Source organism: Aquarana catesbeiana, linkage group LG04 (genome assembly GCF_042186555.1).
Source record: "Aquarana catesbeiana isolate 2022-GZ linkage group LG04, ASM4218655v1, whole genome shotgun sequence".
Taxonomy (NCBI): domain Eukaryota; kingdom Metazoa; phylum Chordata; class Amphibia; order Anura; family Ranidae; genus Aquarana; species Aquarana catesbeiana.
The window spans coordinates 556681830-556694607 of NC_133327.1; the positions used below are offsets into that span (position 1 = coordinate 556681830).

At 43.6% G+C, this 12778-nt stretch overlaps 1 protein-coding gene across 4 annotated transcripts in view; it reads right to left on the reverse strand.

Annotated features, from left to right (window-relative positions):
* Window positions 1-12778, reverse strand: part of NINL (ninein like) — a 267972-nt gene that overhangs the window by 17881 nt on the left and 237313 nt on the right. For all 4 annotated transcript variants that reach the window (XM_073627983.1, XM_073627982.1, XM_073627985.1 and 1 more), the window contains 2 exons: window positions 6016-6267; window positions 5037-5111 (listed from right to left, as the gene is read on the reverse strand). In XM_073627983.1, coding sequence (XP_073484084.1) covers window positions 5037-5111; window positions 6016-6267 — 327 coding nt within the window. The remainder of the gene's footprint in view (window positions 1-5036; window positions 5112-6015; window positions 6268-12778) is intronic.

Consider the following 12778-nt stretch of genomic DNA (forward strand, 5'->3'; position numbering starts at 1 on the left):
TCGGGGGCAGCGCAGAAGCGTCCATGGCCTGTCTATTGCCAATCTCATGATCTCTAGGAACCAGGGCCTTCTGGGCCTGGTTGGTGCCACCAGGATGACTGCAACCCCCTCTCTCTGAATCCTGCACAACAAATGTGGAAGGAGAGGGATCAGGGAAAAGCATAAGCCAGGGAGAACTGGTTCCATGGAACTACTAGAGCATCTGGTCCGACTGCTGTAGCTTGTTGTTGAACCTGGATGCCAATAGTTCGACCTCCGGCCATCCCCAATGCTGGCAGATTTCCCAAAACACGTTCGGGTGTAGAGACCATTCCCCCGGGCAGATCTGCTGGTGGCTGAGATAATCGGCCTTCCAGTTCTCTACTCCTGGGGAACGGCCTGCCGATAGAACCGGCACATGTCCCTCCGCCCAGGTTAATATGTGGTTCACCTCCTCCTGAGTTAAACGGCTCCTGGTACCACCCTGGTGGTTGATATAGGCCAATGCAGAATCATTGTCAGACTGAACCCCCGATGAGGCAGTCCTGAAGCTCCACCGTCCAGGACCGTAGGGACTACTACTGAGCGGACTGACTCCAACCTGAAGGATTGGATTATCAGATGTTGGTTCAGGGATCTTAGGTCCAAAATTGGCCTTATGTCCCCATTTGGCTTTAGAACCCTGAACAGGTTCGAATAAAACCCTATGCCTCTTTCGGTACAGGTACCTGTATGATCACTCCCTGATGCACCAACTGCTCTAGTGCTTGAAACAATAATTTTCTTTTTGGAGGATCCAGGGGAAACCTCTGTAATTCCAGCTTGTAACCGCAGGACACCGTTTAGGGGACCCACTTGTCCTGCACCACTGTTCTCCAAATGTCCACAAATTGGAGCAGACTTTCCCCCACCTGATAGAGTGGGGGCGTCCCCTCAAAAGGGGGGCTTGGTGCCGGGTTTAGAAGAGTTCTGGATCCAGAGTTTTTTTTCCTGGCCCTGCGGCTTGCCCCTGGCTCTAGCTCCCTGTTGGCGGTGGAACTGCCAACAGGGGAAGTCCCCGAGGTTTTAAACGAGGGACGCCTGGTCCTTCTCTTTACAGGAAGTAAAGAATTCTTTCCTCCAGAAATCTTTTGGATAAATTTGTCCAGATCATCACCAAACGTTCCCCATGAAAGGGGAACCCTGGCAATAACTTTGTACAGGAAAGCTCGGCTGACCAGTTCTTGAGCCACACAAGTCTGCGCATGTGTACAGACAGGAGAGCCAAACGAGACACTTTCTGTATAGAATCCTTTAAGCCATCTACAACAAAACACAGCACTCGAGGAATATCTGCCCTATTTTCAGCAAGATCATCCTCCAGGTTAGGCCTGTCAGGCCTTCCCGTGCCCCTGGAAGACGTAATTCTATTACGAAACGCCGCGTAGGGCAGAGCGACGTGTTCGCATCACCTCCCACCGCTGTTGTGTTACCAGAAGGACGGGCTGTCTGAGCATCCGGCCGGCGCTCCAGACCTCTTTCCAGTCGTTCAACTTTGAATTTTTATATGTGAGTGTTTACTACTTTTGTTGTTTTAATAAAGCCATATGATTTTACACTATTGGAGCTCTTTTTCCGTTTATGGTTTAACCACTTTGCTGAGAGTTTGACGTCCCGCTACTGTGAATCAACCCATCCTATATCAAGGCCCCTGATATCCATCGCAGTGCTATTGTTCGGTCCTTTGGTGGTGGTCCAGAGCAATCAGTTTTAACAGCTTACTCTGACCCTCTGTAGTGGGGGGTCAAGAGTCTCTGGTAAGCGGCCAGTCTCTCTATTTGTGGTGGTGGACTAAACAATTACACTCTAACAAACACCTGGGTGATTCATTTTGCTGTTTTTACATGGACTTACTTTTTTTATTCTTTTCACGGTTGCACATGAAGAATGCACCTTTGTTGGTCTACTTATTTTTATAAATTTATATTTTGGTGATTCATACAATATATTTGCTCTATACACCTTATTTGGTTTTCACTTAAATGATGGACAGATTGTTACTTGTATGGACACCAGTTCTCTCACTAGCGCGGTTCCAATTTTTCTAAATCGTTTATATTAGGCCTGTCAGGTCGTCTGACCTGATCCTTTGAGGACTGGAAGACTCAAATTGCTGCAACAGCTGGCTGAATAGCTGAATTTGCCAAGGAAAAGGAAGCCTTTAATAATGACTCCAGTTTCTTGTCAACAGGGTCTTTCAAGCCCTGTGCTTTATCCACTGGACAAGTTAAGTTCTTGTTTAAGGAAGAGACTGCCGCATCTATGGCGGGCATTTCTTAAACTTTTCCTCCATGGGATATAAAAGGGAAAACCTCTTAGGAGGAACGAAAATCCTGTCAGGATGTTCCCAATCAGCATACACCACCTGTTCCAACAGCAGGTGCAAGGGGAAAGCCTGTGCAGCCTGAGGCAGCTTCAGGGACCCCAAAGAGGACAGAGAAGAAAACCTTTGCAGGAGGTAACTTAAAAGCAGAATTAACCATCTCGGTAAGAGTCTGGATCAAAAGCCTCTGCGACTGAGAGGCTGATACCAACCGGACATCTTCTGGTCCAGATTCCTCAGAAGCAGACTCATCTGCCAGGCCATCTCCAGAGTCCCTAGCATCTAGTTCTTCCCCTTCCTCAACCCATTCCTGCTCCAACTCAGGGGAGGGGGATCTGTCGCGCTTCTTGGCACCCTGCAGGATGGAGGCAATCATGCCAGCAATCCTGTGCTCTAAACCAGCTAGGGCTGAGGACAGTTCATCCCTTGTGATAAAGGGTGAAGCAGCAGCGTTGACTGTAAGCACAATACCAGACCGTAGCAGCAGCTCAGATTGCCCGGAAGCCTCCGGTCTCTCAGGGGATACAACACACTAGGGTTTTCAACTAGGCTCCTCAGGAGCTACTGACGACATAGGTATGCCTTTCCCTGTAGTGTTAGCCCCGCTCCACTTTTTTGAAGACACTGCAAGCCACAAAAAGGGAGTACCTGGGTTTAGTATTTACATACCCAAAAAGGGAGACCCTTTAATAGGGCTCACCAAGCCCCTATGCAACAATCCCGCTAAGCACTTTAGCCTGCCAACAAACACCTGGCGACTCACGTGACCCAGGTAAGGAGGAATGCGTTGCTTTAAAGTGAATGGTACAGAGCCTATTCTGTGTCCCACAGCTGTCCCCTGGAAGAGCCGCATGTCAGCCATTTACTGTTTAAATAAGATGGCTGTGCCCCGGAAAGCTCTGCGCATGCACGTGCCTGGTCACGGTGGACGAGTATAAAAGAATCCCCTTAGAGCTACGGCGCATGCACGGCTCGGTGTATACACAACGTACTGTGTGGCAAGCCGCGTGCGCCATGACAGCAAATAGCTACGAACGATCGTGCACTCTGACGAACGCACGTGCGCCATGGCAAACCAAGCTGTGCAATGCCACACCTCTGTGCGCAAATTCTCCATAAGGAAAGACAGCAGGAAAAAAGGTACTCCAATTCAAACACCAGCAGCTAGCCCAAACCCCCCCCCTGCGGTTACCGCTACACAGGTGTCCAGCCTTAGCTAGATTGACAGATCGTTACATACATGGGGCACCCCACAATAAGTAAATAAGGGGGGATTTCACTTACCCATCCTGGCACAGGGCAACCTTAGAAACCAAGAGCCCAATCTTCACCCATCACAGTGGGTTCCTGTCACTTGGGGACCTTCAAGGACTGGGTACCCTTTTGTTTTAGGGTCCACTCCCTTGGACCTGTACAGCACCCTGCAGGAATGCCTTAGCTCTGTGGTGTCCAGGAGTCCACTACGCAGGGTCCAGCGCCCGGAGGTCGCATTAGAGGCAAAACCTCGCAGGATTCTTGCGTGTTCTTTTGCGGGGCTCGGGTACCATTTATCTTAGCATATAAGCTTGTTTCAAATGGATCCGATCGGTCAATCCCTTGATTCATTTTAGATACGTGCTGGGACTTCAAGACCTGGTGCTCGAGAGAGCTCAAACAAACGTGCCCATCCACCTTGCAGACACTGGTAAAAAAGGAAGTACTTCCTGTATGGGGGGGTTTATAGGGGATCACTTCCTGTCTAAAGACCTTTGGTCTACTAGTGTCCATTCACCTGGAGATGAAGTAAAACCAAAACCCAGTAGGTAATGAATATTAGCCTAACTCTGTGTCCCGTGATGTACAATAAAGAAAAAAATCTTTTCTGCCAAGTAAATACCTTATACAGCCCACTTCCTGTTTTTGTCTGGTAAAAAGCCTAGGCTTAGACATCATGCATAGCTCTCTCTCTCTCACTCTTGCGAGAGTTTGCCATAAGAGGGCCATTGAGAGCTCCAGAGCTGGAGGTGTGCCTCTGCGTGTCTGTGTAAATCCAGGAAGTGAACAGGCAGCAGTTTCAGCTGCCCACAGTTAAAATGGTTGCAGCCAGACTCAGTGCAGGGAGATTTCTGCAGCATATTTGGCAAGTACAGAATCACAGTTTATATAAAATAATATGCAAAGTGGTTGGAGGGAAGCTTCAGAATGGCAAAGATATTTTTATTACAAATTATGTGAGCGGACTGCAGTTCCTCTTTAAGTCTGTGTACAGAGGCTTCCTGTATATTCATCTGCAGTGCAGCTAAGGCTGCAGAGAAAGGGATGAATTTTGATCCATGTATGGCTGTTCCTGTTCATGAACAGGCTTGTTGGTATATTTTTGCTTGATCAGCGCATGCAGGTAATCGGCTGCAGCGCTGATTGGTGTATTCTGGTGGTGTCCATATTCTGCTGTCAGAATTCAATGACAAAATTGGGAGGATTTTCCCATCCACCTTAAATGTGTTGATGGGGGAATCAGTTCAGTTTTCTTCATTTAGCCGGTTGGCTGAATGAAAAAAAGGTAATGTATGGCCAGCTTTACTGTGGTTTAAAAAAAAAAAAATGTGTGTTAGGTTCCTATATGTAAAATAAAAAAAAATAAAACTGGTTAAAATCAAGTTTTACCAGACAAGAATGTAGACCATGATTCAGTAACACAAAGTTTGGAAGTAGTTACCTGTTTGTTGCTTTCATCTAATCCATTCAGAAGATCTTGTTTTTCCTGCCTGTGTTGGAGAAGCAGTGCTTCAATCTATTTCAAATAGAGAAGGAAAACAGACATTCAGTTTACTTTAGTAAATGCCTTGAAATTATCAACATTTTTCCTTTAGCGCTTTCATATTTGATCAGATGATCACAATGTTAAAGCCCAACTTTAGTGAAAACGTTTATTTTTAGTTTTGAATAGATCATTTTTATTGCTGTCCATGACCCTAGAGAGCAGATTACAAGTCACTTTCTGTCCAAGGACAGTAGGACAAATAAAAAAAGGAGAGTTGACACAGACCGTTATAATTTGACAAATGTCCTAAGCCTTGTGTTGCAGTCTGTGTTGCCACTGAAGAGATTTCCCATCACTTCCCCTCCTGTCAGCAAATTAGCATCAATCTTGTTCAATAGGAACACAGACTGTCGATACAAACCTGAAAAGTTGTATCCCTTCCCCACCTATCTAAAATGAAAAAAGTTTTCGCCAGAGTTAAACTTTAAGGCCTCATGCACACTGGATGTTATAATAACGTTATAAAAACACCAGTAGCTTTGCAGTGAGTTTTTCAACTTTTTTTTGCAATAGCTTTTTTAGTGTTTTTAAGGGTTTTTTTGTTTTTAAAATCAATGGGATCAAAAACGTTAAAAAACGCAGATGAGCCGCGTTTTTGAGCATTTATTGGTGTTTTTGACGTTAGAGCGTTTTTACAGCTGAAAAACCCTTCTCAGAACGCACTCGTTTGGGGTTTTTTTTACAGCCCAAAAACGCCCCTGCCAAAAACAGTTGATAGCAGCCTTTGTGTGCATGGACATATTAGATAACACGATAGGGGATTTATTGACTGTAGAAAAAAAAAGTGACACCAAAAACAGTAGCTGTAAAAAACATCCAGTGTGCATGAGGCCTAAAGGTTAATTTCACTTGGTTGTTATTAACAAACGAATACCTTTGTTTTTGATGTTTGCAGATCTTGTTCTAGTTGTTCTCTAGCCTGGCACCAACCAGTCTTTTCTATCTCTACTAAATGAAGCTGGTTTTGAACTTTCTCTGCTGTTGCAGTGGCCTCTTCCTTCTGCTTGGTCACTTCTTTCAGCCTACTTTCCAAGTGTTGCATGTTCTCCTGCCCATCTTTATTTTGCATCTTTAGTTGAAACATTGCACTGGTCAAGTGACATAATTCATTACGGGTTTCAAAGCTCTGCAAATGAGGGACAGACAATTATGTAATTTTTTTTTCAAGGTAATATCAGCAGTGCCCTGTACTAATTAAATGCTTTGCAGTATAAATAGGTAGTATTTGATAGCAATTAAAAAATACATTTTAGCATATCTGTAAATGCCACATCTTGGAATGTGGGATAGGACACAAGCTTCATATTCATATAGGTAAAAACAAAAATTGCGCTTACACTAATTAATACAAGCTGCGACTAAAAAAGTAGTAAACCATAAATATTAGATATATCAATAAGTCGCGCTACAAAATGACAACTGGCAAATGCCTAAAAAAGCCTCATAAAAATATGGGGATAAATGATAATAACTGAATAAATGAATATTATAAATGAATATTATAAGAGTGCTGAGCAATACAAATACACACTTTGAGGTTAAGCCAAACTACATGCTATTAGTTAGGTGGGACACAGAAAGCAATGACTATGTCCATGTGAAAAAACGCAATATTAAAAACCAAATCAATGACAAGTGGATATCTCCAATAACTTGGAAGAAAGATATTGTGACAAATCTATAAAAAAAGAGGTATAGCGTGATACGTAAGGAAAAATAATAAAAATAATAACAATATTCCCAAAAAAAGTCCGTGGCTCAGCAATAATGTTAAAAGTCCATCCGTGTTAAATTAAATTACACAAAAATGGCTTGTCTCCAAGTGCTCTGTGAATAATAAAACAGAATCTTGCTGTGGTGAAAAGTAGAGTGCGTAGAAAGACCTCCACCTCTTGAAAAAAATGTCTGCCTCTTACCAGATGGAGATGGTCTCTTAATTACAGGAGACCCAGGGGGCGGATGGCTGCAACCCCAGCCAGGGATCTTTAAAGCAGGCACTCAGCGTCCAGGGACTCTCTCCCACCAGCCTCCGCAAATAAGGAAATATCACCATGCAAAAAACAAAGTGCTCCACATAGTATAAAACCAGCGTTTTATTAAATATATAAAATTAAAGTTGCACTTACAGGAACATGGTAATAGCAAGCATATCGAAAAAAACCGGCCGGCTCCAAAGTAACCCGTGTCTTCCGGGTATGTGTATCGCGGTGTCGTCGGGACGTAGCTCCTCCGAGGAGCTACGTCCCGACGACACCGCGATACACATACCCGGAAGACACGGGTTACTTTGGAGCCGGCCGGCTTTTTTCGATATGCTTGCTATTACCATGTTCCTGTAAGTGCAACTTTAATTTTATATATTTAATAAAACGCTGGTTTTATACTATGTGGAGCACTTTGTTTTTTGCATGGTGATATTTCCTTATTTGCGGAGGCTGGTGGGAGAGAGTCCCTGGACGCTGAGTGCCTGCTTTAAAGATCCCTGGCTGGGGTTGCAGCCATCCGCCCCCTGGGTCTCCTGTAATTAAGAGACCATCTCCATCTGGTAAGAGGCAGACATTTTTTTCAAGAGGTGGAGGTCTTTCTACGCACTCTACTTTTCACCACAGCAAGATTCTGTTTTATTATTCACAGAGCACTTGGAGACAAGCCATTTTTGTGTAATTTAATTTAACACGGATGGACTTTTAACATTATTGCTGAGCCACGGACTTTTTTTGGGAATATTGTTATTATTTTTATTATTTTTCCTTACGTATCACGCTATACCTCTTTTTTTATAGATTTGTCACAATATCTTTCTTCAAAGTTATTGGAGATATCCACTTGTCATTGATTTGGTTTTTAATATTGCGTTTTTTCACATGGACATAGTCATTGCTTTCTGTGTCCCACCTAACTAATAGCATGTAGTTTGGCTTAACCTCAAAGTGTGTATTTGTATTGCTCAGCACTCTTATAATATTCATTTATAATATTCATTTATTCAGTTATTATCATTTATCCCCATATTTTTATGAGGCTTTTTTAGGCATTTGCCAGTTGTCATTTTGTAGCGCGACTTATTGATATATCTCATATTCATATACCCCAGTTTATAGACTGGTACCGTACTTTTCAAATGACTGGACACTGGCAAAGCTTTTGAGGACACACCCCCTGGTCATCTTCCTACAACCCTACTCCATTCCATGAGTCCTTGGTTTTGAAACAAGCAATGCAGAGTAACAAAAACAGAGGGGAGGGTGACCTGTATTCTGTACTGTACTCCATGATATGGAATTTACAGGTAAGGCAAAATTGCTTTTATCGTAATCATACAGTACAGGACATAAGCTTGAAATTAATATACCCTGGGATGTTCCCCAGCCATAAACAAGAAGGGGTAGCAACAACAAGGCACACAGAACTGTGCAAACAAGCCCAACAATAGCAAGGGCCAACAGACCCATTTCAGAGTGCTGTTGCAAGAACTTTGCGCCCAAAAGTTGCATAAGCAGAACATGAAGATTGAATGTCCACTTGGTAGAACTTTGAGAATGTTATGAGCAAAAGACAAGGAGGACCTACAAAGCTGGGCAACAGATGCTTGATGAAAGAATGCCCAGGAAATGCCTACTAATCTGGTATTTGTGCAGGAGGTGCTTTGTCCTTTAGGGTGTAAGCTCTTATCCACCTAGTAATAGTTGATCTTCAAGCAGGATGTCCCCTTGCAAGGTCCTGAGGGTAAAATGAAAAGAGTCCGTCTTCCTGATATTAGCTGTAGTTTGGAAGTAGACTCTAGTAGCTCTGACCACATCTAGAAAGTGAAGAACAATCTCCTTTGGGTGCTCTGGAGTCTACTCTAGCACAACGAAGGGAGGACTATGTCTTCACTGTGGTGGAGCACTGAAGCCAGGGAAAAAGGGGAGTATTGGGTGCAAGACTATTTTGCCCTTGTAAAGAATGAAGAATGGATCCTTACAAGACAGCTGCTAACTCAGGGACATGTCTGACAGACATGACAGTTACCAATAAGGCTACTTTGCAGGAGAGATCATCCAGTGGGAGCTCCCGATGGATTCACAGGGTGATTTCTGCAGGGCAGAGAGACAAATTAAAGAGGAGGTCCAGCCTGGGGAAAAAAAATAAATGTCAGCATTTACAAATACTGTAGCTGCTGACTTTTACTATAGGGACACTTACAAGTCCAGGGAGCCCGTAATGTCAGTACCCTAGCCGATCTTAGGTTCGGCTGTCGGGTGCTGCCGCTGCCATCTCCACCCAGGGAAACCGGCCGTGGAGCCTTTCCCTACTGCGTATGCGCAAAGTGCACTGCGCTTTCTGATTGGCCCGGAGGAAGAGGGAGGAGGAGGGACAGCGCCGCGGCATCGTCTCCCGGAAGTGGGTACAGGTACCTGTCAAAAGCAGGCCCCCCCCCCTCCCCCCAGAAAGGTGCCAAATGTGACACCGGAGGGGGGGAGGAATCAAATAAGTGGAAGTTGCACTTTTGGGTGGAAATCCGCTTTAAGATCTCAAGAAAGCCCAGGGTGCTGCAAGGGTGGATTGATTCGAGAAACACCTTTAAAAAAGTATTTACTTTTATTTTTGTTTGTTTGGGGAGGAAACTCTCCCAGACTTTCATACAACCTATTACATAGGACTAAAGAGAAAGGTGGCCTGGGTCTTCCAGAAGTTTATTTGTACTACCAGGCAAACGCACTGATGAGGATTGTAAATTAGTAACAGCGTGTTCAATATAAACTAGGAGTTCCTCTAGAAAAGATAACGTCTGGACAAAACCTTACGGTTATACTGACAGGAGGCGTTAGCGTTTTCTAATACATGGGGAGGTAAAACAGAAATCAGGGGCTCCAAGTTTCTAGAAGGCTCTGACTTGAAACCTCTTTCTGCTTTCAGGAAGGAATGGGGTAGTTCTATTATGGACGGCTGGAAACATACCCAAATGCAAGCTTTTTTAATAACTTAGATAAAAAGCCGAGACCAGTGACATCCTTAACTACTTTTGGAACCTTGTGTGTCTTGAAAGATCCATCCACCAGCCAGCTCTCCACATCCTATAATTTGCTTCAGAGTTTAGGCTCACAAACGGTTCCTTATTACATTAGGGCCTGGGAGAGGGAATTGGGTAAGACCTTGCTGGAAAGTGTGGAGGAGAAAAGAACTAAATTAGCGCACACATGCGCCATCAGTTTTAGAACACAGGAATCTTGCAATAAATTCTTAGCAAGATGGTATAGAGTCCCCCAAAAAATTGGCTAAAAATGTTCCGTCTGTATCAACGAACTGTGTGGTGTGACTTGAAAGTGACCTTTTTGCATATAGGGCGGAAGTGCCCATCAATAAAACTATTCTGAATAGAGATACGCAGCTTAATTGGTTAAATTACACAATGTTCTATACCAGGTGACCCTCTACCGATAGTTTCATGCTTCCCATATCTGGAAGAGGTGGAAAAATATAAAAAGATCATTATTGCCTCACCTTTTTGAATGCAGGGAAGTTTGATACCTGTGAAATGAAAATCACCTAGGGCTCCCTCAGTGAAGGATTTGATAGTTCAAGTACAAGATATTAGAGAGGCGTGGTATGGAGATATAGGTTCAACAATGAATTAAAAATATTCCATGATCACGGAGCGAGTTTGCACCCACTGACAAATGTAAACTTTTGTCTATTTAGAGTTGTAGCTGGTGTCAGTTTGACCAATCATTTGTGTTTAACCTATAAACAGGGGATAATTTTACCCACAGAAAGACAGGTGTCGGGAGTTGCTGATAGTGATAGTGTGTTTTTATTTTTTTGTATATGCTGGTAAGACACATTATTTATGTGAAATTAGGATTGTTTTTGTGTTATTTTATGTTTATACGTATTTAAAAACAATATAAAAAGGTTAAAAAAAAAAATGAATAAGAGTCTTTAAAAGGGAAAGCAAAGGTGAAGGTTTTTTGAAAAGAATAGACAAGGCCCAAACCTGTTATTTAGGACTAGTTAAAGTGGTAGTAAACACTTACCTGAAAGTACAGTGAATGTCTTCTAAACTTGCAGTGTTTAGGTGATATTCACTCTTGAAGCAGCCGATGACGTCAACGGCGCATGTGCACACTAATGCCCTGTACACAGGGTTGGATTTTCTGATGGAAAATGTGTGATAGGACCTTGTTGTCGGAAATTCCGACCGTGTGTGGACTCCATCACACATTTTCCATCGGATTTTCTGACACACAAAGATTGAGAGCAGGCTATAAAATTTTCCGACAACAAAATCCGTTGTCGGAAATTCCGATCGTGTGTACACAAATCCGACGCACAAAGTGCCACGCATGCTCAGAATAGATAAAGAGATGAAAGCTATTGGCTACTGCCCCGTTTATAGTCCCGACGTACGCATTTTACGTCACCGCGTTCAGAATGATCGGATTTTCCGACAACTTTGTGTGACCGTGTGTATGCAAGACAAGTTTGAGCCAACATCCGTCGAAATAAATCCTAGGATTTTGTTGTCGGAATGTCCGATCAATGTCCGACCGTGTGTATGGGGCATAAGTGTGCTGTCAATCCAGAGCAATGTGCCACGGCTGAGAATCCCACGCGCATGCGTGGGAGTGATGTCATCACGACGTGGCTATCCAAATAGCTGCATCCTCCGAACCCGGAAGACTAGGTAAAGATGGAATCGGTGACAGCGTGCTGCTGGAGGGCTTAGGTTATAGTACGCAGTGCTTAAACCACCCGGGGGCCCACATTGGTTTTTTTTAATGCAGCAGTTTATTACAGCTTTAAAGTGTTACTAAACCCAGGACCCTGCATTCACTATATCTGGTCTCCCACCGTACACAGAACATGCAAATGCAATTATTATAGTAATTATAAACTGCTAAATACCTTTCCTCATCAGCAGTTATAGCAGTCTTGTGACTTCTATCAGAGCACTGGTTAAAGCTTGTAGGAAGAGGAGTTTTCATTCTCCTCTGACTGTCATATGAGGCTGCATGACCCCTGACCCTCTGTCTGGACAATGTTGATTGGCCCATTGCTGATCCCATGAACCCTCCCAAAAAAAAAAAAAAAAACTCTCTAGCAATTCACACCAAACTGAGAATGTGCAGAATGCCTTCTAGGGCTCTGTACTGTCAGCAGATGGATTGAGAAGATAGGATCAAACAGCCTTTTTACACAATACAGAGGATTAACCCCTTAGGTTCCACAGCGAGTATAACAAGCATGTTTTACTGCATGTTCATATTGACTTTACTGTTGTGGATTTAGCAACACTTTAAGAGCAAAGTTCTGGTCAAGCCCTGATTGTAGGAGGGCCAGAGTAAGAGGCACAGAATAATCTCTGGGACTGAAGTGCCTGTGTTCACACCAGTCAAATAAGGATTTCCAAGTATGACAGTAGATCTTTCTGAAAGTGGCTTACCTTAGGAAATGTGGAAACAGATTTCATGACCCCTCTGTCTTCTCAAGACCTGGGCTTCAACAGCCATGCTATTAAAGCCAGTGACTGAGAAGTAGGATGGACCAGGGGGCCTTGAGATAGCAAGTCTGACCTATTTGGAATTGGCCAGGGGTCATCTCCTAGATGTCTGAGAATGTCTGTGTCTGAGAGTCCAGGGAATTATCAGATTATC